This window comes from Poecilia reticulata, linkage group LG13 (assembly GCF_000633615.1).
Source record: "Poecilia reticulata strain Guanapo linkage group LG13, Guppy_female_1.0+MT, whole genome shotgun sequence".
Lineage (NCBI taxonomy): Eukaryota > Metazoa > Chordata > Actinopteri > Cyprinodontiformes > Poeciliidae > Poecilia > Poecilia reticulata.
This window is the reverse complement of record NC_024343.1, coordinates 29995284-30022117: the sequence shown is the minus strand read 5'-3', so window position 1 is coordinate 30022117 and position 26834 is coordinate 29995284. Positions and strand designations below refer to the sequence as shown.

Sequence of the window (26834 nt, the reverse complement as noted above, 5' to 3'; positions counted from 1 at the left end):
GTGAAGGAGAGCGGACAGGTTTTGTTGGGAGTTTATGGGGGGACATGGCTCCTCGGTTTCCTCCGGCTCGGTCTCGCTTCCCGCTCCGCTGGCTGTCAAAACGAAAGGATAATAAAACACAGGATGCAGCAGGCATCCTGATGTCGACCGTCAGCCTCTGAGTGAATGTTCACAAGCAGCGCCTCTGTGTTTTCTGTCTAACGCAGGAGAAAACAGCAGAGGGAAAGATGGTGGCAGCCGCTGCCAGCCTGACAAGATTGAGTGAAGATTTGAGTCTGCAGAAAAAGCAGCCTTTGTCCTGTGATCATTTCTGGCTCTGCTTCTCCTGCTGGGCAATGCTGGTGTTTTTAGTTATTTATTTATTACCAAAGCTGCTGGCTTTTTGTTCACTTAGACCTAACACTTGCGAAAAATTAATGGGTTTTTCTGTGAAAGACACAGGGACACATTTCTTAGAAGGCTGAGTGTACAAAGACTTCAACTGCAGTTGTAGAAATGAAAAGAAAGCCAGAATGCTAATGACTCAATCTGTTTAGAGCCAAGAAATTCAGCTTTCCTCAACCTCAGGCAGCTCTCTTTTAATTAGATTATGAAACAAACACATAAATCTGTGTTTTTGTAAGTTTTACACTTTGCTGTTCCTCTGCTTATGAGACGTTTGAAGTCTTAAACTCTTTTCATCTACAACTATTTTTGCCTCGTTTCCACTGAGCGGTAAATAACATGCCGTTGTGGTTTGGTGAACTATTTTATGTCTCCACATTTTCAGGAGAGAGTTTCCACCGGCCGTTGGACTTTCACTGGTCAGGCGTAGCGTCATATAGTTACACAACAAACGTGACGCGGTAGTATGGCTGGTTCTTCTCATAAACGGTGTTATTGGAGAATCAAAATCAATCAATCAAATATTATTTGTATAGCACATTTCAGCAGCAAGGCATTTCAAGGTGCTTTACATGATTAAAAAACAAAATAAAAACAGCATGTGACATTGAATAAACAGTAACAGTGGACAACATTCAAATAACTCAATTCCAGTAGTTTTTTTTATAATCCAGTTATCTTTGTGTTGGTGTTCATACTACTATCGGTTTGATTGGGCACCAAAATTACAACATTTCTTACATTTTCAGCTGCAGCGGTTTACTTTCCCCTCCTCGCCTATTCAACCATTAAAGGAAACTACACAAAAACCTCTAAAGAAGACATGAGCGCAACTTCCTTTTTCACAAAATGTAAAGAAAAATGGAGTAGTGTCAGATTTAAATGGTTATACAATTTGTCTTTTGTCTTTGGTAAGAGACCACGAGTAATTTCTCCCTCTAGTGCGGCACTCACGCGTTTGTTTTGGTACTACTTACCCAGAATCCCCTGTGCTATAGTCTGCCTCCTCCTTTTGGAGTGGTCTGCGGTCCGTTTGGTGTTCACACATTCGAAACGCATCAGCGTTCACTTCAAACCGAACTGACACCTGGGTTTATGTGGACTGGACTTCGCTTTTTTTGATACAAATCAGACTTTGACTGCACAAGCACACCTACCCAAACAAACCAGACCTTTGAAACAAACGAACTGACTTTGCTGTGTTTTTATGGAAGTAATAATAACCATCAGCGTTTATGGATCAATTTTTAGAATTGCTGGGCAACGAGAGCCAAAAGTATTGTCACAAAATCACAGTAAGACTGGATAATAAATCAATAAAATATATAACAGTTGACCTGTGATCAATATCAATAAATATGTCTGATAGAATATTCAATAATTTCACTGAAGCCCAATCGAGGCAGAGGAAAGACTTGAAGCAAAGTCGGTGGAATCAACTGACTTACTCACTCTTTGGTTACCTAGCAACTCATTCATTCTTTGGTTACCTAGCAACAGCCTGGCAGTTGTAACTGGCGCAGCAGCAGTTACTTCTTGAAAATAAAATTGTGGAGAAAACAGAATCATAAGTTTGGTCGTTTTCTAGATATTTAAAACAACAAAAAAAAGAATCAATAATTACTGATATCAGCTGATATGAAACACTTATATCATGATACGTATTTCAGTCATGTTGTCCAGTCATATAAAAGATGAAGGAAATGTTATAGAAAGATCCCCTTGATACAAGAGAAAGCTGTTTTTTTTTAACAAAATGGCTGCTTCCTTCAACTTTATGTTAACTTATTAATTGATAACTCGCACGCCGAATTTCTCCGGAGGGTTTTACGGTCAGGCTGGGTCTCTGTGACGAAGAAGGCCAGATAACATGGCGTCTCTCCGGTTTACAGCAAACGGACAACTTTCTCAAACGGCCCGTCTCCATGGAAACCATCTACAAAAGCATCCCAGCTATTCATGCAGAGGAACGAGGGGAAAAGAAAGAGAGAGAGAGAGAGAGAGAGAGGGAGAAAAGAGATGGAAGAGGAAGTAGCATAGAGTAATGGAGAAGTGGATTGGGGGATGAAAGTAGGGAGATGGATCATCAGACGCCGACAGCGACAGGAGAGGAAGAGGAGGGAGGAAAAAAAAAGATTAGAGGTAGAAAATAATAACGACGAAGCAGGAAGGAGGCCTCAGTTATGAGAGGCTGGAATGGGAGAGAATGTGACGGATTGATGGAGCGAATAAAACCTTCAGCTCCACCATGTCCTCCTCCTATGAAAACAAGAAAACGACCCTCGGCACAAAGCCACGTCTGTCCTCCGAACAAAGCAAGCAGCGCCATCGCCATGGCAGAGCCCGTCGGCGCGTCCAGACATCCCATCACCAGCAGACTCGGATCCCAGCTGGAGACCAGGAAGTCCTCACCAGAGACTGGGAACAAACCAGTTTCGACACGCTAGCTAGCGACGCCACCCAGTAGGTGGAGAACAGGAGGATAAATAATCATCCATCATAAGCCTCTAATTGTTTCCACTTTTTGAAGACATGCCCTGAGGGGAAAAAATGAAAATTACACCTCATTTCTTTATGCGTTCTCTACAAGAAACCAAATTTTCCAGGTAGATCAAAATAACTCCAGGTCTTCTTAAAGGGGCGGTACTACGTATTTTTCACACATGGAGTGCTATTTTGTAGCACGATAAAGCAAATATTTTGTTTCAAAACAAAGTCTCCATAAAATTTGACTAAAAAGTGTTTTTTTTCTATCTTTTACGCTTTACTTCATTGTATTGAAGTCCATACTGACATATATCTAAGCTTAAAAACAGATATATGTCAAGCGGCTGGATTGCTCTGACAGGCTAAATGAAATTAAGCGAAGGCAGAGTTCTTGTTTCTGTCAGAGCGAGCTTTTCACCATCGGCTGAAAGAAACCAGCTGCAAAATCCCTTCAGCTGTCAGAGGAAGGCGGGAAGTGAGGGGACATTTTTCACGGAGATAAAAACATCACGGCTGCCAGCCAAACATGTAGTTGGAGATCTTCCACTTGGTTGATTTTTATGCTGTTGCTTGACCTTCAGTAACTTTGTGCTGCTGTTTGCAGAGCGTCTTCACTTTATCACAGGAAAGCCCTTGAAGCACCGCCACTCTCTCCCCTGCCAGTATTATATGTACTTTTAGGAGAATTTTTACTATGTTGTACTTTTTTACTTTTACTTTCTGGATGGTAAGTCAACAACAAAACACTCTTCTTTTCCAGCAGCCATTGTACAGTGCATACAAAGGTAAAACCAGCTGACCAAACCTGCTGGAGTTCTGCTTGGGTTGCTAGGTAACGGGCGGAACTCTGCTTGGGTTGCTAGGTAACAGGCAGTGCCTGCTGATTTACAGAGTTGGATAGTAACTGATTACATTTACTTAGTAACCTTTTTGGAAAAAAATATTTTTAGGAGTATTTTTCCTACGCTGTACTCTTTACTTTTACTTCAGTAATTTTATTACGATGCATCTGCTCTTACTTGAGTTAAATTTTTTAGTAGTCTGCCCTCTGAGTTATTTTCAGCAAATGTAGATCTAGGAGGAACTAAGACTGTAAATGTAGGAAAGTGGAGCAATTCTGGGCCAAGAGAGGAGAAGAAACGCTGATAATTAGGGCAAAGATCCTTTTCTCCCCCTCAGTGTTTCACTGCGGAGAAGAAAACCCTGCGCTAGTTTTAGGAGCCACAAGTTGGGCCTGGTGCTAAATTGTCCCAGAATTTCGATAAATGATAATATTGTTGTTTTGAGACCATTTTCAAGCAATAATTCAAGAACATTCTCATTGTTTATAGTTTAGGTTTAATATAGTAAAAATTTGTGAAGCAGCCATCAGAAACTACTGCCACGTTGAAAACCTCCATCCATCCATTTTCTAACACCCTTGTCCCTCAGTGGGGTCAGGAGGGTTGCTGGTGCCCATCTCCAGCTAGCGTTCCGGGCGAGAGGCGGGGTCACCCTGGACAGGTCGCCTGTCTGTCGCAGAGCAACACAGAGACACACAGGACACACAACCATGCACACACACACGCACACCTAGGGGCAATTTAGACAGACCAATTAACCTGACAGTCATGTTTTGGACTGTGGGAGGAAACCGGAGTACCCGGAAAAAACCCACCATGCACAGGGAGAACATGCAAACTCCATGCAGAAAGACCGGGGCCGGGAATCAAACCCAGAGCCTTCTTGCTGCAAGGCAACAGCTCTACCAACTGCGCCACTGTGCAGCCCCACGTTGAAAGCAATTAACGCAAAACATTTCTGACTCTTAGATGGATCTTTCTGAACGGTCCAATCCTGATCTCCCCAAAAAGGTCAGATTTTAACGTTAATATTTCCATTTGTGAGGGAGTCTTCACTGAACCAGTGATACGTTTGTTCCAAACAGGGTTAAAGTCTGAACCGGGCCTGGTACCACTGGGTCACACCGCTGGTATTGGTGATTTAATTTTAGTTGAATAAGAACCAAGTTTCTGTCTGGTGAGGTTAAGGAGCCGTTGAGAGGTGATGATGACTTAAAGGAATCACCAGCTCTGCTTTTTGAGCAGCATAAGTCAAACAAAATGACCAAAACAGAACTTTCAGTACTGAAGAAAAATAAATTAAAACGTAATTTACAGGAATTTATTTTGCTCCTTAGAGGTGAGAAGAACTGGACTGTGAGCTGCGTTTCCTTAGTGAGGGAGAAACTCACTCTCAGCTTTATGTGCAGCAGTAAATTTCACCGCTTTCGGTTCTTGTGTCCAGAAAGTGGCATTTATTGGACGCCATTGTTCCCCAAACAGTGTGGGCACTTTCCACAGAGTTTGTAGCGGTGACTCATCGAATCTCAGAACGAGTCGAGATGGAGACGACAAAAAGGTCTTTTTCTCCTAATTTACTTAGAAGGAGCAGAGTGCAGGTTCCCCTCTGGCTTTTTCCCCTTCGCTTCTTTTTAACCGCTCTGTTTTTTGTCTCTTTCACCGTGATGGGAGGAGGTAGAGGTTGGCAGGAAAACGTCAAAATAACAGAATTTTGCAATTCTAGTGTTTCCATTGAATAACAAATGCCGTTAAAATCACAAGTAAATTATTTTGTTCACGTGGGAAGTCGGTAAAAACCATTCAGCGCCATCATCCTCCTACCACTTCCTGTCGTCTTCATCATTTTTCCCAGTAGTAACATCCAGCTGTTGATCACATGACCCATATCATGCAAAAAACATTATCAACAAAACGAGTTTTTAAAAAATTGTCCTGTTTCCATTGACCACATGTATTTTTGTAATTCCAGTTTGTATGATTTTATGGCCAGTGGAAACGCAGCTTTCCTCCAGCCTGTTGGCTGCTATCTGCTGATCCGTCTCTGTTCTGGTGTCAGCCACACCAGGATGGACAAACTGAGAAAAAATAAAGGTCTAGATTGGTAGAAAAGCTTCCATAAAACAACTTTTTGGTGGCTGAAGGGATAAATAAAATGATTTGCCCTTTGAGGGATGACTGGGTGATAATGGGCTTGAACATTTGAGCCACTAAAAATATGCTTTCAGTGGGAATCGCAAACGACCGCTTGGATGCAATAATTAGTAGGATATTATATTTAGAGTGTAATGCTGAGTGGCCAGTTGGTTGCCTTTAATAACACCTCTTGTATTGATACATGGGGTAATAAACACACAGAGAGCAGTGGGGCAACATGGTGTTGGTAAAGAAAGAAAAGAGAGGAATGTGGAACAACTGTAATCATAAATTCAATATTTTCCTGATATTTCGCAGCTCTCCTGTGTTTCCTGTGAAATTATGGCTCTGTCACTCCTTTACGAATCCAATAAGCATCAACAGTAAAAACAAAAGTTGTGATGTGATGCATTATGCATCTTTTGGAGGGAGTGAGTGAGGGATGTTGTATTATTTCAGTGTAAAATAATGATTACAGCAGTAAGAACAACAGTAATGGGCACATTTCTGCTAATTTGCTAATAGTGGAGCTAATTTTTAGCTTAGCTCCTTTGCTAATGTTGAAAATGTTTAGAGGAAGCTAAAAAGCTACAAATTTACGGGAAGCTAATTTTATTAAGCTTCCCTTAAATAAATTTTCCAGATAAATTCTAAAGTGCTAATTTACTTTGTCCTTTTATAAATTTTCAGTTGAACAAAGTTCGACATCTGTGTTTACGTTTTGGTTAGCGAATGTTAAGAATTCAAGCGATTAGCTGTTTCTATTCGGTGCTCTTATTTTGAAGTGAGGGAAGCGGCTCCGTTTCCCCTATTTAGTTCTTTCTTCTTTTTTTCTGAACTATTTAAAACGAGACGCATGCAGGAGCAAAATAAAAACAGTAATTCAACATTTAACGGCTTTATAGAACATGTAAATTATAGCGTGAGGTTTGTAGTCTTTCAAGAAAGATACAATTTAAATAGAAGTTAGCGCTTTAGCATTAGCTTCTGCTAATAACCATTTTGGTTTTGCGCTTTAGCGTTAGCAAAACTAATGTTTATGATTAGCGCTTTCAGATTAGCACAGCTAACTTAATAAGAGTAATAAAAGTATTTGTATTATTGTTGGTATTGTTTATTTATTATTGCAGAAGTATGAAAGTGTACACATTAAAAATGTATGTATAAGACTGAAGATGCTATATTAAAATAAAAAGTTAAGCGTTATAAAAACAGATGGGATAACACAAGCATTAAATATAAAACCTAAAGAAAGGGAAGCCAGTTTATCTGTGTTGTATGGATTTTTGTCTGGCCTGCAAATTGTACAGAATGAGCAAAATGCTACAATACGTTGTCAAAATGCATTTAAGCCATAGCGGTATCTGCAATCAATAGGACAAATAATAAAAGTCCATTTCCTTGTTCTGGGAGCAGACATGAACCACTTCAGTTCATCAAATTAAAATGTTTTTTTTTTTTTTGTTTAAATGGACAGGAAGTTTAAATACCTTTCAGTGATGTTTGCATTGTTGAGTGATTTTATGCCGTTTTGTTACTCCAGCATCAGGCTCGGTTTTTTTCTGCTCATTTTCAGTCAGATTTGGAGCAGCTTTGTTTTGCAAATTCAGCCTGCTTAAAAAAATCCAACAAGAAAGTCTGGATGGGAATTGGGCGACTGATGCAACAACCACAAAATACATGGTACATTACAGCAGCTAATGCAGAAATATTATCATCTCTTTAATTACAGTAATTCCTGTCTTTAATGTGGAAAGCAACGAGGGATCAGGACGGATTCTTCCTCCCTCTCCCTGCATTTCTCTGTTTTTTTTCTCACAGCTACGTCTTATTTAAGCGTTGGGTGCACCACGGGGAAGGATTAGCTGGATTATTGGTGCCAGGCATTTCTTTGCAGTCACATGCACCGTTAGCACATTGGGAAACCCACCGATCCTGAGCGGCGCCTCGTTTTTAAGGACCTCTTGCCAAATTTAGACCGGTTGCCACGGCTGATTGAGACCTGCGGGGGTTTGTAGCCCAGTTGACACCAGAGCTGGAGGCAGAGGAAGTGTTTTTACACAAAAACATGTCAGACATGTAAGGCCAGATGTTGGTATTGGCGGAAAATTTCAGCTGACGGACCATTGGTTAGGCTCAACCTCAGCTATTCTGCACATTATGGGTCTTAGATGTTCAATCCTTCTCCTGATTATGTGCAACCCTTCTATGTTCGTCGCAAGTCCTGTAGGTTGACTTCACGGCAGTCAGGCTCATTGTATTTATTCTAACAAAACAGGAAATCAAAACAGGTGGCTAACATCAATCATGCAGCTTCTGCCACTATGTGAAAGAAAATACAATAAATAACCCTAAAACTACAAGGCAACAGCTCTGAATGAGCAACAGTTAGCAGTTGTCAAATTAATCATAGCTACAGTGGGCAACATTAATAATTGTAACGGTTAAAAACGTAAACAATACATAGCAGAATCACTCATGAAACACGGTAATTAAATCTGTCTAAAATGTATGTTAAAATATAATACTAGTAAAGAAAACAGAGCTGACCCCAATATACCACAGTTACCGACGGCAACAGAAAAAGTGGGAGGAGCTGTCAGTTACTGGTTGCTATGGTAACCACCAACTGCCCTGCGCAGCAGCTTAACAGAATTTAAAACACGAATAAATAAATGTCTGGAGAAACAACTTGTTAACTAAACAAAATGAATTCAAGGAATAAATAAACAAGTTTTGACAAACTTCACATCTATAATTTTGTTAGAATAAAACCCTGTGTGTCCTGAAATCACACCGCGGGTCGCTCCGGTCAACATACACAGACTAACACACTAATTGGATTAGCGTTTTTTGGATTATTATTGCCCGGATGACTTGTGGTAACTGACCCCGGTCCTTCCAGAAGCCTCATCAAAATCAGTGGATTTAACTTGAACAACATTTCATCTCGCTAAAACCATAAATTTAAATGTTTTGTGTTGGGGATTAGATGTGATTATTTGAAAAGTGAGGCAATATCTTGTGAAACCACATTTTGCTGCAACTGCAAATGTTTTTTGCATTTATCTAGATTCTGACATTTTTGCCTTTTTCTTCTTACTAAAATGCGATACCTATAAAAGTATTCATTCACCCACTTGATTTGCTTTTACAAATTGGTAATGATGAATAAAACTGGGCTTTTTTTACAGAATAAATTAGGAAAAACACAGTTAATGTCAAAATAAAAAATAATTTCTAGAGAAAAATGACAATTACACAGAAAATATGGAACATAAGTGATTACATAAATATTCACTGACCTAATTCAGCAGAGGTCTGGATCAGCTGTAGCGGGAGGATTGGGTTTTTAGTCAGATCTGTGAAGACGTATTGTTGCAGTAATCAATGCGACTAAAGATGAACTTATGGATGAGTTTCTCTAGATCTTGCTGAGACATTTGTCCTCTAATCCTGGAAATGTTCTTCAGGTGTCAGAAGGCCGACTTTGTAACTGTCTTTATGTGGCTCTGAATGTTCAGATGTGAATCCAGAACCCAGATTTCTGGCCTGATCACTAATTTCCCGCTGTAATAACTGAAGCTGTGTGCTAAGATTGTTCCTCTTTATTTATGCTTTTAAATGTAAATCTAATGTGTTGTCAGACCATAAAAGATGTTTTAGTTCTCCGAAGTCAGAGCCACCGGGAGCATATTGATTTTGAACAAGTGGCCCGAGTATGGAACCTTGTAGAACCACACATGTGATACGTAATGCTTATGTTCATTATTCTCAAATCACTCAGAAAAGTCTCATTTTACCAACTAGGATAACTTTGGAGGGCTGCACAGTGGCACAGTTGGTAGAGCTGTTGCCTTGCAGCAGGAAGGTTCTGGGTTCGATTCCCGGCCCCGGTCTTTCTGTATGGAGTTTGCATGTTCTCCCTGTGCATGCGTGGGTTTTCTCTGGATATTCTGGTTTCCTCCCACAGTCCAAAAACATGACTGTTAGATTAATTGGTCTGTCTAAATTGTCCCTAAATGTGTGTGTGCGCATGGTTGTGTGTCTCTGTGTTGCCCTGCGACAGACTGGCAACCTGTCCAGGTGACCCCGCCTCTCGCCCGGTACACTAGCTGGAGATCGGCACCAGCAACCCTCCCAACCCCACTGAGGGACAAGGGTGCAAGAAAATGGATGGATGGATAACTTTGGTTTGTTCAGTTTGTCGCTGTTTATCCAGCAACCTCCATCCATCCATCCATTTTCTTACACCCTTGTCCCTTAGTGGGTCGGGAGGGCTGCTGGTGCCGATCTCCAGCTAGTGTATCGGGCGAGAGGCGGGGTCACCTGGACAGGTTGCCAGTCTGTCGCAGGGCAACACAGAGACACACAGGACACACAACCATGCACACACACTCACACCTAGGGGCAATTTAGAGAGACCAATTAACCTGACAGTCATGTTTTTGGACTGTGGGAGGAAACCGGAGTGCCCGGAGAAAACCCACCATGCACAGGGAGAACATGCAAACTCCATGCAGAAAGACCGGGGCCGGGAATCGAACCCAGAACCTTCTTGCTGCAAGGCAACAGCTCTACCAACTGCGCCACTGTGCAGCCCAGAAACAAATGGCAACAAATCAGGATAAAACGACTAAATGGTTAACTTTTTTGATTTGAGTCAGAGTTCAAACGAACCGGACTTCCTTCACAAACTAACCAGAGTTTGATTAAACTGGACTGAACTGGTTTGTTTTGTTGTTTTTGTTTTTTTTCTGTTTTTATAAAGTCCTGTTGTGACACCATGAGAAAAGTTAATTTATCAACCAAAGAGGTCCGGTGTTCCCATGTGGAGTCTGCAGAGCTGCATTTAACCGCTGTGGTCACAGGAAGGAGGGTCTGTTTGCATCAAAAAAGCTCCAAGTTCTTTTACAAGCAGCTCATCTGTGTCTCGGCTTGTTCCAAGTTTTGCTGAGGCCACACAGAGCAGCCCAGTAAAGCAAGTTTTCCTGCTGGAGGCAGACTGGGAATGCAGCAGCCTACTGGTGTGTGTTGATGGGTGAAAACAGGCTGAATGATCCTCAGCCCCCGCAGCGCTTGTTGCATTAAAGTCTGGATTCGGATGAGGATGGTGCTCGCAGCGGCTCATCTTGCTGCCGTTCGGCTCCATCGAGCCGCCTCTCCCTCTCCTCCCTCGTTTTTGTCTCTTGCAGCGTGGATCAGCCTTCACACAGCAGCAGGTGTTCACACTTACACATGATATTACATCTCAGTGAGTCAGAAACCAGAGATGAGACGGCTCAATCGCTCGCTAGGTGTGGCACCAGATTTTCCACACTGTGTGTGTGTCAGAGTAAAATCTGACCTCATTCACTCTGTGAGGAGGTCAGGTAGATATTTAGATATTTAGTCTGATTGATCCACATCCACTATGTGAATCAGTCGGTGCTAACCTGTGCACTGAGGTGGTTTGCTTTAATTAGTGTTAACAATGCAATCAGCCACTTGATTAGCTAAATGAATCTTAGCACTGCTCACCCTTAAAAACCAGTGTTGGTGTCAAATTAGAGCTAAACGCCTCAGATCCATTTTAAGATCAGTTTTAGCAAGTTATAATGGAGGAAGACGATGAAAAGAGAGAAAGATGGAGAGAGAGAGAAAGATGGACAAAGAGAGATGCCCAACATTCTCATTACTAGTTAAACTATCCATCCCTCTCATCATCCATCCCTTTAATCAATCATTAATCCATCCATCCATCCATCCATCCATCCATCCATCCATCCATCCATCCATCCATCCATCCATCCATCCATCCATCCATCCATCCATCCATCCATCNATCCATCCATCCATCCATCCATCCATCCATCCATCCATCCATCCATCCATCCATCCATCCATCCATCCATCCATCCATCCATCCATCCATCCATCATCTTGTTCATTTGGTTCTGATCTATATGTCAAACTACAGAACTGGAACTTGGATGAAGCAGGAAACTGACAGCTTTGCCCTTTGACCCCTTCTCCCCTCCTCACAGCAGCAGAGTGGATGCTCGCCCTGCAGATCCAGCTCAGATCCATCCATGAAACTCTCCTGCCATGATCTCTGAATAAAACATTAATATTCCGTAGCTCCTTCAGGCAGTGAAGTTTATAAGGATACGAAGGTTTTGTTGTGTTGCTGCTCAGTCAGACTGTCGAGGTCTGTCAGAAAGACCGCCTGCTGCTTTTACTTACCGGAGAGGTAATGAGGTCCAATACGGCCTCATTAGTCCTGATGGACCTCTGAGAAAAGGGTCAACTTGACTGAATCAAGACAGTAAAGAGGTTTTTGTAGGTCTGGAGGGATAATTAAAGTTATTCAGAGCAGACAGCTTCGCCATGTGTGGGCTGAAACCGGGTGCTTGGTTGGTGTTTCTGGAAAGCAGCTGGTGCAGATGTTGAAGGTTTTCATGTGGAGGTTTCTTAATGTCCCTGGTTATCTCATTAGCCGAGCTTCCATAAAGTACCGAATTATAAAAAAAACTAAATTCTAATTGGCTTCCTCAATTTTGCAAAATAAAAAAAAGAGGTAATTTGTAGCTACTTGTTCATTTTAGGCAATAAAATGTCCATGTTCTTGTTTAAAAAGGAATTACATTATTTTTAATGTATTTCTAGAAAGGCTCAAGTGGTTAATCAATTTTTAAAAATCTGATTAATCAATTAATCATCAGAATAATAAATAGAAGAAACGCTTACTATGTTAATTATTCGCTGCAGCTCAAATGTCAGTCTTTACTGGCTTTCTGCTCACCAGTGGCTGCTGAATGAGGCTTCACATTTTTAGTAGAGATGATATGACTGAAAAACTCGTCACGATATCAGCAGTAGATAATTATTGATTAGTTTTTTTGTTTGAAATATATGAAATGCTGCCAAACTGGTGACGGGACCTTCCATAATTTATCCACAGTTTTCTCTCTATGCTGCTGTTTTTTTTTTATTTTTAATCAGTTATGAGGCCCAGTGGGGAAATCTTAAACTGCTGCTGCACAAGTTACTCAGCATGTTGTTGCTAGGTAACCAGAGAATGGATGAGTTGCTAGGCAACCAGAGAATGGATAAGTTGCTAGGCAACCAAAGAGAGCGGGCTAGTTGACTCCACTAACATTTCTTAGCTAGCCTTGAGAGGTTGAGTAGATAAAGTCTTTCCTCTTCCTACAAACGATTGAACACTTTTCAGATGTATTACCTGTCGATATTGATCACCTGTTTTATCACGATGTATATTGTTGATTTATTGTCCTTATTCATTTGATTTCATTGTTTGAAAGGGTGGAAAACTCTCTCTGCGTTGTGTCCTGGTACGTGGACATATTTGCACCTATACTTTGGGGTTAATGACGTCATAAGCTAAACTGTATCACTTTCTCTCAGGCCCTGTTTGATGAGCCTTGCTGGATTTGATGAAAATATGCTTCAGAAATAGCATCACTGCTACACTGTAGTTCAAAAGGCCTCGTTTCCAACTGCAGGGGAGGCACATGACTCCAGATTAAAGTCAGTCCTCCCCTTTTTCCACAAGAGGAGTTAAAATTCTTCGAGCCCAGCTCTTGAGTTTTCACGCTTCGTCGTCGTCCTCCTCCTCGAGGCACCGCCTCTCAAACCGCCCTGTGAAAGAAAACACAGGAAGCAGAGCAAACAGGGCTGTTTGTTTGCTGCTTAATTGGACCTCTTTTAATTGCTGTTTATCTTCCCGAGGTCCATTTTCCTATAACGGAAATATAATCGCTGTTTGCTCTTACGCAACGTTGAATTCCACGAGGGGCAGAGATGGGCAGAGCGAGGACAGAGGAGGGGATTGTTGTGCCTTTTGGACTGAATTCAGCTCTTGATTGTGGGTTTTTTCTGAGAGCTACACGCTTCTGCAGCTTGTATTTGTGGCTGCAGCTCATCACACACAGCAGCCAACTGCTGATTACGCAGCACTTGTTTTGTCCGCTCTCCTTTTGTCAGCGACGCTGAATCAGGCAGAGAATTTTGTCCAACGTTTACCAAACCTGGAAAAGCAGAAAACTGTTTGTCCTTGATCACTCCTGCGATGTCTCTCTAAGGGTTTGAAATTTGTTTTGATGATCTGATAGCATCGAGATCAAATGTCTTCCAAACCACTTCCTGTTGTCTTGGGATTCAGAGCCGCTTCCCTTTAAAAGTTAATTAGAGACTCAGCAGAAGGTCGAGTGTTTGGCCGCCGTGACTTATTGTGCCAGATAGAAGCTGATGCCAGCACATCAGTCTTCTAAAAGCTGATTAGAAATGTCTTTTCTCCTTAAAGAGGATCGAAGAGCCAGAAACCTTGATACTCATCCTGATTCCTCCCTCATGCAGAGTTCAGTAAACAATGGCAGGGGAGTAATAGATTTCCTCCCCTGTACAAAGGTTAAGATGGTGAGTCGGTCAGGATGGAGCAAACAGCTGAGGGTTGTCAGAGTCACGTATTATTTGGTAAACCGAGACTTTTCTGGGTGATTTGAGAGAAATAAATTAAACGTCACATGTGGGGTTCCACAAGGCTCCATACTCGGGTTGCATTTGTTCAAAATTAATATGATCTCAGTGGCTCAGACTATGGAGTACTAAAACATATTAGATTTATATTTAAAAACATGCATTATATAATCTTTATGTTGGTCTAAAAGGCATTGAATGCTCTTTCTTTTTGAAAATTGATGTTTATTTTTAACTGCATAATTTATCTTTTTTTCTGTTTGAATTTTGACTATTAAAAATGTCTTCTAAGGAGATTTAAATGCTCCTACAGATGGTTGTAAATGGCATAATGAGAAGCATTGTTGTGAAGGCGGAGTGTCGGAAAAAGCAGGAGCTTCTTAAAGAGACAGGCGCAATACATTTCAGGGCATTACATTGCAAAGTTAAATTTCTTTTAAGTTATATTTAACTTATTTGCTTCATTTTACAGCGACTGAAGGTTACATGGTTACTTGATTGTGGTATAAAATGGCACTATGTGCCTGGAAATTTTAAAATATTTGGTCTAAAAGACACTGTGCCGTCTATTTAAATATTGCTGTTTATTTGTTTTAAGAATTTATGCGATTTATCATTTTGTCTTTCTTCATCACGTTTGAATTTTTTTCACAACCAGTTTGTAAACGGCATAATGAGAAACATTGTGCTGAAGGTGGAGTGTCGGAAAGAGCAGGAGATTCTTAAAGAGACAGACTCCTAATTTCAATTTTTATTTTAATTGCGAAGTGAATTGCTTAAAAGTTATTTACAGCACTTCTACAACTTAAGGTAACATAGTTATTTGATTGTGCTAAACATTGTGCTGTTGTGAGATCAACATTCTTCTGCGCTTGCTTTGGGGTTGAACAGTTCACACTGACGTTTGAGCCCGATCTCAATGTTACATAAAAAAAAGAAAAAGGAATTGAGCATCAATTTTTTAGCTCTTAAATTCCTTTTTTCCCCCTTTATTTTATGCATAAAATGTGTTATTTTTGTTTAGATAGCATGGTAGAATCTCTCAGCCTCGTTATTTACCTTTAAGGATAACGGATGCGTCCTTCGTGGGGAGACTTTGGTCCCAGGAGAGGCGAACCAGCAGAGCTCTGCCCCAAATATGAATGTCCTGTTTTATGAAACAGTACAAACTGCTGCTATGTTTCCAGCTCTGTGAGCTGAAACCGAGCAGAAATGAGATCTAGAGTTTTGAACACACTATCCAAGCAGACTTTCATGTCAACTTGGCAAGATGTTCGTGTTTCTTTCCATTTGTGTCCTGTCTGAGCCGCTCTGCTCTCTCAGCACTGCAGCATTGAGCTGCTCCATAATATCTACTGCAACCGATGAGCTGAATCTGCTTCATCAGGCCTGACTTCTCGGCACAAAAGGTGCTGCTTTTGGACAGAAAGCAGATAATTACTCAAATCTGACTGCGTAAGGGATGCAAGTTATCAATTAACGAGTTAATCTAAAGTTGATCTTATCTATCCACCAACATAAAAAACAGTTTACTCTTGTATGAAAAGGACCAACTGTCTTTTTATTATATCAAGGGGTAAATTTCTCATAATATGCCAAATAAAAAATGGATTATTTTTGTGTCAGCTAGTACTAATTACCTGAATAAACAGAAAATTGTGCCTTAGTCATATTATTAAACCTATCAAATATAGCAAAACTGAAGCATCTCTGGTGGTTGAATACAACAATAAAATATGTTATTAAATAATAAAATATATGAAACGGTGAATCCCCAGTGAACAGAGATGTTTTTAAATGAGTAGTCTGTGGTTGCTCTTGAAGAAATGTTAAAACTTCCCTCCACGAAGCGCATTAACACATAAGATGCGTTATGTTACAATTTATTTCTGTTTTGGCTCTGCCTTTCTGTCGCGACATCCTCGCCTTTGTAGCGCGTCATTAATTTTTGGTTGAGAAGTTTGACGCCATTTCGTTATTCGGCTCGGTTGCATGAACACTGTTAAAGGTGATAACTTAAGAAGTTTGTCGAGTGTTTATATTTCAGAACCGCTTCAAGTGCATTTTCCATCCCAAACCGGACTCTGTTTGGACTGTTGCTATTTGTTATGCTATCACCCCGCCGCCATCTTCGATTCAGCCTCAACGGCTCCGCTTAAGGGTGACCAGCGTTGCCCTCTGCTGGATGGCGGCCAAACTACAACATTAAAAGCCGGTCTAAAACGGATGTCACTAGTTAATTGATTGGAACTATTTTTGTATAATAAACTATTAATTGACAATAACAGCATTCGAAGCTTTTATTTGGTTTATAATGACACTTTCTTCCTCTCTCTGCAGGCTCTTGCTGCCAACGCGGGAACAGGTCTCGCTGCGGTGGAGCCACAGGTGGCCATGTTCTGCGGGAAACTCAACATGCACGTCAACATTCAGACCGGCCGCTGGGAGCCCGACCCGTCAGGAACCAAAAGCTGCGTAGGAACCAAAGAGGGCGTGCTGCAGTACTGTCAGGAGGTGAGTCACGGCGACACAGACGCCTCATGTCAGACTTGTGTTGAAATCAGACACCTAAATAAAGGAAGTGACAAAGCAGATTACCATCGTTAACTTAAATTATGATATGATTTTATCAGGACGTGAAGGAGGATTTATTTGGGTTTGGTCATTAAAGTTACTTGTGCATCTAAATATATTACAATATAATTAAAAAGTTAAATTATTTCAATAATTCCTCTAAAACTATATCTGATTTTGCTTTTGTGGATACAGAGATGACACAAACCCAATATTTATACATTTTAACTTATTGAAACCTAATGAAATGACAGTATTCAAAACAGATTTGTGAAAAGAGAAAGCAAATATTACTTAAAACTAACAGATTTTTAAATATTTAGATTTGGAACGACTATGATACATTTCAATTCAAGATGTCTATTTATGGAACAATTTTGACTGAGAAAAAACAACCCAAATCTCTTTCAGCATTTAAAATAAATCATTATGATGAAGCAAAATGGCACTGAATAAGATGATGTTTTGTTGTGTATTTGAAATATATCTGTGATAGTCTTCTGAGTTGAATAAGCTAATTTTCTCTTTATGTGGATAGCGGGCAGATATAAGTTTATACTTGTTAAATTAACTATTCATATTTATTCAGTGAATTCAATTAAAAAATTTAAATGGGGTTATAGATTTATTTCTCACAGGGTGGTATCCTGGAAATATTCCATTAATAATTTTTTTTTTAGGGTTTTGTGCTGCATTCGGTGCTCGGTTAGGTCTCATTTTGCATGACTGTCTCAATACCGTACAGCCTGGAGGTGAACAGCCTGAGGCTCTACTTAGGTGCCAGTTTGCCTTAACAGCAGCCTTGGGCTTTCCTTCATCAATACCCTTCGTCTTCCTCTTGACAATACAAATCTACAAGTTTTAGACCTCTTACTAGAAAGTCAGTAGTGCTAATCCTACCACATTAATCATAAACATTAGTTCCACTGATGGTAAAGTGCTATGCTAACATGGTACTTAGCAGAAGCTAATGCTAAAGCACAAACTTCAGTACAAATGTCTCCCCTTGAAAAACACTTATTAACAAATTTAATTTAGAATGTTCTAATGTCTGAAATGAAGTTAATGAGGAAAAATAGAGAAAACATGACGAGAGGAAACCGAACTGCTGGCTTCACCCACTTCAAAATAAGAGCGTAATAATTATTAACTACTTGAATAATTCTTAACAGTCGATGACCAAAACTTCAACACAGATGTTTTATTTATTCAACTGAAACTTTACAAAACGACCAAGTGAGTTAGAATTTTCAGAACTTATTCAGAAAAATGCGTTTAGGGGAAGCTAAGTGCGCTAAATGTTTTCAAAGTTAGTTTAATCGCGACACGAAAAATTGTCTCCGGTATTAGCCGAAGCATTCCCACCGCAGGTCATGTAGGTTTTTATTCTGAGTCGCTCCACTTTTCCCCAAAAGTCTTGGGTCTGGATTTCCAAATTTTAAGTTTACTTTCATATGCAAGTGATAGTTTGAAACAAAACAAAGTCAAACTTAAAGTCTGGATGTGTTGAAAGAAAAAAAAAAGCACATAACAGCTATGTGCATGAAGCTTCTCTTTAGTTGTCACAGATGAAAGTTACATTAAAAATTCCTTTAAAGTCCAGAATAAACTAAATGGAAATAAATTTTACATCTATTTCCAATTGGTTGAAGGTATTTTGGTTCAGGTGAGGATCTGGATTAGCTGGAAAGATTGAATACGTTCCTTTTCATTTCATGGTGATTTGTCCTCAGAGACGCCATTAAGCTCTTCCTGGAGGACGGATGTTATTGTAGTGGGTGGCATTTCAATTACCGGAGCCTCTACCTGTCATTTCCTGGGCTTTGCCTGAAATTAAGGAGGTGTTTCTCCACAACACGGATTTCCTCATTCTTGTCTTGGCCTGTGTCTGTTAGCAGCGCATTGTAATCCTGCTGGGAGGTTTTTAGGGAGGAAACGACGTCCTCAGATGCTTCAGTTGCATTTTATAGATGACATTTTCATGGCATTTAAGGAAAGTGCAAACCTGTGCGCTCTTTAACAGTTGAGCAGGAGCCAAGCTGGTGGGTATAAAGCCCAGATAAAAGGATCTATTAAAGGGGATGAATTATGTCCAAACTTTTTTGAAGAAACTAGAAGGATAAAAAATATATAAAATTAGACAAATAAAGTCGTTAGATTTTGTAGGAAACTGATGTTGGATCCAAATCATTGAACAGATTTTTCACGTTTGCTGTATTAAAAGAAAGGCATCTAACTTTCAAATCTTTTTTGGGCTTTATTAAAAAAAAATCTCACTTCTGAAGACGGAATTTGGGTCTTTTTCTTCCAAAATGCTCAATATATTTAGCCAAGTTTAATACATTAAATTAATTCAGAAAAAGTCTCTGGATATTCTACTTATCATAAAATCTTGGTTATGTACTTAATATTTTTTACTATAGGAAAATTACATTGGTGATCATGTTTCCCTGATTAGAAATAAAAAGCCTCCATCTGCATTAATCACCTATACTGGAAAGTTTATCGTGCTTGAACTGCATTTGAGGGCCACAAAAAAATTGTCAAAAGGGCCACAAATGGCACGTTTTTCCATATTTTTGTTCTTCCATTTGTGTCTTTACTGTTTCTACACACACCCAGCCGCTTTTTTGGCAATAAGTTAATATATTCTGTTTCAAAAACCTTCCGGATGTATCATCACAAAGCAGCAGGCACTGACATAGCAACTCCAGCTTCTTACCTAGCAACACCAGCGGAGTTCCGCCCGTCGCCTAGCAACCCGAGCTGAGCTCCAGAATGTTTGGTCAGCTTGTTTTACTGCTGTAAAATATTTTTTATTTTTGGCTTCCCATCCAGAAATCACTTGCTGCATTCTTGTTGGTTGTGCAGGAGGCTCTACTACTGCTTTTCAAAGATGTATGGTTGTTTAATTACTAGCTTACAATGTCCAAATAGGCAGAACTGACCAAACTAAAATCTCGTTAACTAAGAACAATTTTGAAAAAATAAAAAAAATGTAATTAACATGTTTTGTATAGACCATAGACTTATCCTAACCTGTTCAATGAAGCATAATAAGTCACATTTAAAGCTCCAATCAACCATGAACATAAGATGTGTTTAATATCTGCTTCTGGTTTCCTTTTCCAACAGATGTATCCAGATCTCAAAATCACCAACGTAGTGGAAGCCAACCAACCTGTCCGCATTGAGAACTGGTGCAAAAAGGAGAAGAAGGTGTGCAAAGGCCACGCCCACATCGTGGTGCCTTACATGTGCTTAGGTAAGCTAGTAAACGCTCCTTTAACTCAGCCCCTCTCCTCTGCTCCGCTCTGTGCTGAAAACGAAGAGCTTATGAGTCATTTCAGCCTTGGGCAGAGGTGACATTGAGTGATATTGGATTCGGTTCACTAATTCTGGCCTTTAGCTGCAGCCTGAGCCGATCCGCGCTGGATGGGGAGTTAATGTCTCCCAGAACGGATGGCTGATGGGGGGAGGATTTTATTGCTGGGGAGGCTTGTTGAGCAATAAAGCACAATCTTATTTGCCCCCTCAGACAGCGGTCATAAACTCACGCTGACACACAGGGTCAGCGGTGGAGGGCTTGCTTTATTGCATCTCGTACCGCCGTTTGACTGCACTGTCACAAACGACTCCCGTCCTCCACTGTTCCCAGCAGGATCACGGTAATCTGCAGCGGCAACATGGCCGTATTCTGCTGCATGAAATATCACATGCAGAGCCGGATAAAGAAAAAAAAGACCGCAGCACGCTGCTTCTCCCTCCCAGGGATGAAGGAATATGAGAAATGGATTCCTGAAAACAAAGACTCTCCCTCCAGCTATAAAAAGAAACATCTTTGTCTGAGCAGTGGTGTCTCCAAGAGGGGGGCCGAGGGAGGCCATGTCCCCCTTGAAAAATGCGGGATATATATACATACACACCTCCATTCACAAAATTAGAATATTACAGAAAAAAACATTTATTTCATGAACTTTATCACTAAGTGAAACACATTATATAGGTTAATTACACACAGATGGATGTTTTAAAGCCTTTATTTCTTTTAATTATGATGATTTTCTACTTGTGGGTAATGAAAACATGAAGTTTAAAATTACAGTATTACATCAGACCAATAAAAATGACCTTTTCTACTTCATAGAAATATGGATTTAATGAAAACAAGCTGCTGTACAGCAATTATTACCAATGAAAGCTATAAAACAATCATAGAAAAAGATTATCTTTAACCATCTAATATTCTCAGTTAATGAGAAACCCAGTCTGTTTGTGTCTTATAGAAAAGCCTAACAAAAATACTGAAATGCAAAGCCTTCAGCTGCGTGTCTGACTATAATAAAAACAGGAGACGACAGACTGTCTGACCTGAGGAGGAAATGAAAGGTTCAAAATGTCACATACTTGAGGGAAGCATATGCTGTAACAGTCAGATTCACTTAGTCGCATTTTACCCGTTGGCAAAAAGCTTTTTATCTAAAGCGGTGATAACATCAAAGGCAAAATCATGGCTTTTGTTTCCTCCCATCCAGTTTTGTAGGACTTTGGATTTGGCTGCTACACATTTAGAGACACTTATCAGACCATTTAGGTTCCAGAGTTTTTTATTTAGCTTTGATCATCTCTAATAATTTGACACAGCTAGCTAAAGAAGCCACCACTAGCTAAAAAGTTAGCTACACAAACCCTAAGGCATTGATCATAAACATTAGTTCCGCTAACATTAAAGAGCTTCACCAACATGGTATTTAGGGGAAGCTAATGCGTTAATTTTAATTTTAATTAGAACAATTTCAACAAAGATGTTAAACTTTATTCACTTGAATGTTTACAAAACACCCGAGTAAATTAGAGCATTAGAATTAATCAGGAAAAATAAATGTAGGGGAAATGAAGGGTGCTAAAAGTTAGCAAGAAAGTGCTAACTAGCTTAGTTGTTAGCATAATATCAAGGAATATCCATCGCTGTAGATTAATTACAGTTTATTAAGGAAGAAATAAAACCCCAAAGCATTGATGATTAACATCAGTTTCACTAATATTAAAGCGCTACAGTCATATTTAGTGGAAGCTAATGCTAATGTGCTAATTTAATCATTTTGTTACTAGAAAAATTCAACAAAGATGTTAAACGTTACTCAACTTAATGTTTACAAAACAGCTAAGTAAGTTAGCGCTTTAGAATTTATCCATAGGAATAAATTTAGGGGATGTGAAAGGCGCTAACAATAGCAAACAAGAGCTAATTAGCTACGTTATTAGCTTAATATCATGGAATAATCATCGCTGTACTGTAACTATGGTTTAATAAGGAAGAAACAAAATCCAGAAGATGGCCTTGAATGATATGATATGATTGTTCTGAACTGGTATGAGGTTATTGGTTTTAGAAAAATAAAATAAGCTCCACAGAATTAGCTCGGTTTAAAATTAATGCACAGTTTCAGTTCCTCCATGTTTTCTCTCCCCAAACAAAATCTCTACAAATTCAGGTGGTTTTGTTAGAAAATGAGATGTTTCTAATTGAGAAATATCTGTTAATTGTTTCTCCATTAGCAGATGATTTTAATCTGTATTTGTGAGACTTGGTTTGTCTGAGATTATTAGTTTGATTGGAACAAAACCTTCTGTGTATTGATCATCCTTTAAAGTCTAATTTCAACCAGATAATGTGACTAAAGTATAAAATATGCTCCTCCAGAAAACACAGTTTTATGGTAAAATCTATCTGGTCCAAAGAAACATAAAATATCAATTTAAAACACAATTTGCACAGTCTGCCTTTATACATAGTACATTATAGCACCACTACTTTTTATTCCCTTTTTGTTTTATTCCAGTTTGATATTGATTCTCTCACAGAAGCCTTTTGTCTTTTATTCTCCTTTTTGTTCAGACTTATCAGGGGGAAAAAGCCATTTAAATAATTCTCTTCTTCTTTTGTTGACTAAGCTTGTGGGTTTTATAAAGAGCAGCGTCCACATTTACAAACCATCAGAAAGGCGGAGTGACGGCGGCGCCGATAACAGATTGGGGCTTGTTTCGGAGCGCCGCGCCTGAGGTTATTGCATTCCTGCGTCTCTTTGTAAATTTCTCTGCACCGAGCGTTAAACCCTGAATCATAATAACCTGCGCCAGACAATCAATCACAATCACAGAACAACGAGCCGGGGTGGAGGAGAAGGAAATAACAGCGTCAGTCGGGACTGGTGGGTGAAGATAAAAAATGCTGAAACAGGAAAAACGAAGTTGTGTGTTTGAGCTGGAAGGTGAAACCTGGAGTTTATAAGAAAATATTTCTGTTATGAAACACTGACTTCCAGTTTTTTCCCCCATTACTTTAAATGATCCTGGTGGCGTGATCAAATTTCTGCACAGTCTGTGATGCAATGCAAACAAACACTGTGCAGAAAATTAGAGGAGGAAACTGAGTGTCATTGTTTACTGTGTTTTACGGGAGGAAACGGCAATATGCTGAATTATTCCTCCAGCTGATTTATTTGCTTCCTTCCAAAAGGAGCCTCTTGTTTTTGCCTCTGTTTTTAGGTATAAAACCTAAAAAAAGTTTGAAACAGTTCATTTGATTTAAATTTAAACAATCGTTTCTCTTTAATCGTTGTTTTGATGTTTTTTTTAAACATTGACACAGCCTGTAAATTTAGTTGCAGTAAACATGGATTTGCAGTATTTGCTCTGTTTCTGATTTGTGTTATTTTATCAAACTTCAACGTTTCAGATCATAAAACAAACATAAATGTCAAACAAGGAAAACCTCAGGAAACGTATTAGGAAGTTTTCAGGCTAAGCTAACTAAACAGACTTTATCTACTTCAAGGTCGGATAACTTGGTGTACTTCAAATAAGACAAAACTAACTTAAAAGTAACTTATCAGAAGTAATTATGCTCGTTTTTAGTCAATAATTTCTTAATATTAATGAAAATGTTCGTTCCAGTGGCAGATTGTTTAACTTTACTGAGTAAAATGTCTTGTTATAAGTGAAATAACCTGGCAGTGTGGTTGGTCATGTCATGTCTGCAACCTAAAATCCGGACCGCAGCGGGCTGGTGGCGCTCCAACTGGGTTACTTTAAAGCTCTTGGCTTCGCTGCTCTTCGTGTCCTGACGCTGTTCTGACCTTAATCAGAAGGATTTCAACCAGCAGCTGCAGTAACCTGCGCTCTCCTGGCTGAAAAATACATCGTATCCACATTAGAAAGGGTTTTAAGCAGCGGGCCGAGGGGAACAGCACACACCTCCAAATTGCACCAGGGCTAGAATGTGCTGGTTGCTAGGAGACGGAAGGATGTAGTTTTATTTAAAAGGGAAGTATGATGTGAAATTCACATTTTGCACAACTTGGTTCTTCCATTTGAGTTTCTTCTGCTTCTTGGAACAGCGCAAAACAAAATTATCCAACCGTTTCTTGGCGATAAGCTGTTTTTGGGGTTCTGGAAAATTAACTGTTTCAAAAACTTTCAGATTGTTGAGTCGTTACCTAGCAACCCAAGCGGAGCTCCAGCACATTTGGTCAGCTGGTTTTACCGTTGTATACCCTGTACAATGGCTACTGGAAAAGACAAGTGTTTTGCTGTCGTCTTATCATCTGGAAACCACTTGTTGCATTCTTGTTGGTTGTGCAGGAGGCTCTACTTCTGCTTTTCACATATGTACTGTTGTGTAATTGCACATCTGTTTGCAGCCATTTTAAATTGCTGGTGTAAACGTTGATGACCCGTTATGCTCCCTTGAACCGGTTAGAATAGGTTTGCTAGTTATACAAACATGTTCATTACATTTTTTGCATAAAATCATTCTTGCAAAGAGATTATGTGAAAATGGCTGCCAACAGATGCACAATTATACAACTGCACATCAACCAACCAACAAGATTGTAGCAAATGGTTTTCTTGAAAGAAAGTCAACAATAAAATCTCTTCTTTTCCAGCAGCCTTTGTGCTTTTTACGCTTACTTAAGTAATTTTATTATGAAGTATTTCTACTCTTACTTGAATAAAATTTCTGGATTCTCTGCCCACTAAATGAAAAGTAGAAGTGGAGCCTCCTGCACAACCAACAAGAATGTAGCATGGTAAGTCGACAATAAAACATTTGTCCTTTCCAGCAGCCATTGCGCAGCAGTAAAACCAGCTGACCAAAAGTGCTGGAGTTAAACTTGGGTTGCTAGGTAACAGCTGAAGTTCCACTGGGGTTGCTAGGTAACAGTGCAGTGCCTGTGGAATGTGACTTAACCACTGGGAGGGTTTTGAAACTGGTCATTTTCCAGACACCAAGGCACATTTACCAATTTCCATAAAACTGGGTGGTTTTTTTCTTCTTTTCTTAGAAGCAGTAGAAACAAAACTGGGAGAAAAAAATGTGTAAAATGAGACTTTTTCATAATGGGTTCCCTTTCAGTGGTGAAGCGACCCGTTGTGCGGCCGACTCCAGGTCTAAATGTTTTCTGTAACTGTACCTCCCAGACGGAGAGGAGAAGCAGCTGCTGAGTCTTCTGCTATTTCCAGCGCTCTCCTCTTCCTTTCCTACCCTCTCATTTTCCAAAACACTGCTTTTCCCGGCCGCTCCTTACCTCCAGCGGCGTTCCCGCCGTCCGAGGTTATGGCGAGCCGCTAAATGAGCTGGATCTCAGCCAACTCCGCCAACCCTCTGCCATTTTCTCCTCCGTCACAATGCCAGTCAGGCGTTTAATCTTCATCAGGACCCCCGACTCCACATTTAGATCTGCACGGATTTCAGCCTGAAACTATTCATAGAGGCACAAGATGCCTTTCAAGCCATTTATTTCCTCCGGATCCGACTTCCTGCTCCATGAATAAAACATGGCTGAATATAAATCATCAAGCAAATGATATCATTGAGACGCAGGAAGAGTTCACAAGTGTGAAACCGATTTTCTCCTTTGCAGCTAAGCAGATCGGATAATCCCTTTTTTTAGTTTAGGGGTTCACACAGGTGCAGATGTCAAAGGCCGCCTTTTTACTCCCCCATAGAGAAAATTAAAGGACGAGGCAGCTATGAATTATTGAATATCCTCATCTCATCTTCCTTTTTTAACTCCAGTCGGCTGATTTATTGCCTCCAACCCGGCCGTGTTTCAGAGGAATGGCTTTTCCTGGACAGATCGGTGCTGCGACTAACGGCCATCTTTCTCTTTCAGTGGGCGAGTTTGTGAGCGACGTCCTGCTGGTTCCAGAGAAGTGCAAGTTCTTCCACAAGGAGCGGATGGACCTGTGCATCAGCCACCAGCAGTGGCACGCCGTGGCCAAGGAGGTGAGGACGGATCCGCTCCGCAGGATTACCGCCGCCGTCGTCACAGATTCCCTGGTGTGATGGACCGGGCAGTAAAGGAACAGCCAGGCACCAGTTTTAAGTCAAAAATAATTGTTTTTTATTTAACCCAAACAACACTTGGGTAAATAATAGAAAAAATGACAAAAAATTGGGCCCATAAAAGAGGTCAAAGTAACAGACATCAACGCATAATAACTCAAACAAACAGACCTAACTAACACAGACAAAAGGGGAAACTTAAATACTGGCTGATCAGGCCACATACAACACACTAAGGGGAAAATACACAAAAACCTAACTGAAACTAACATAGARAAATCCCATTCCCCCCCTCTGGATGATGAGTAGTGGTATGAACCAATTTGCAGTCTCAGCTGGCTTGCTCCACCCCATCTCCACCTCTCTGCTCTCCTAAAGGATTGGAGCAGCCAGCCCTAAGGAAACTCAAAACCAAACAAAGGTTAAATCAWGCAAAACACAACAATGTAGACTAAAATGTGCGCACTTATTCCAGAATACAATGCCATGTGTTGCCTTCTAAACAAAAACCAGTTATTCTGTAAATTGAATCCTAGACTTAAAGAAACCCAAATATAAGTGAGGTGAACCCATTTGTAGTGAGA

The 26834-nt window shown here is 40.1% G+C and overlaps 1 protein-coding gene across 3 annotated transcripts in view; it reads left to right on the top strand.

Moving 5' to 3' along the window:
* aplp2 (amyloid beta (A4) precursor-like protein 2) overlaps positions 1-26834 on the top strand; it is an 84222-nt gene that overhangs the window by 23254 nt on the left and 34134 nt on the right. For all 3 annotated transcript variants that reach the window (XM_008426468.2, XM_008426467.2, XM_008426466.2), the window contains exons 2-4: positions 16665-16838; positions 20034-20163; positions 26078-26190. In XM_008426468.2, the coding sequence (XP_008424690.1) occupies positions 16665-16838; positions 20034-20163; positions 26078-26190 (417 nt within the window). The remainder of the gene's footprint in view (positions 1-16664; positions 16839-20033; positions 20164-26077; positions 26191-26834) is intronic.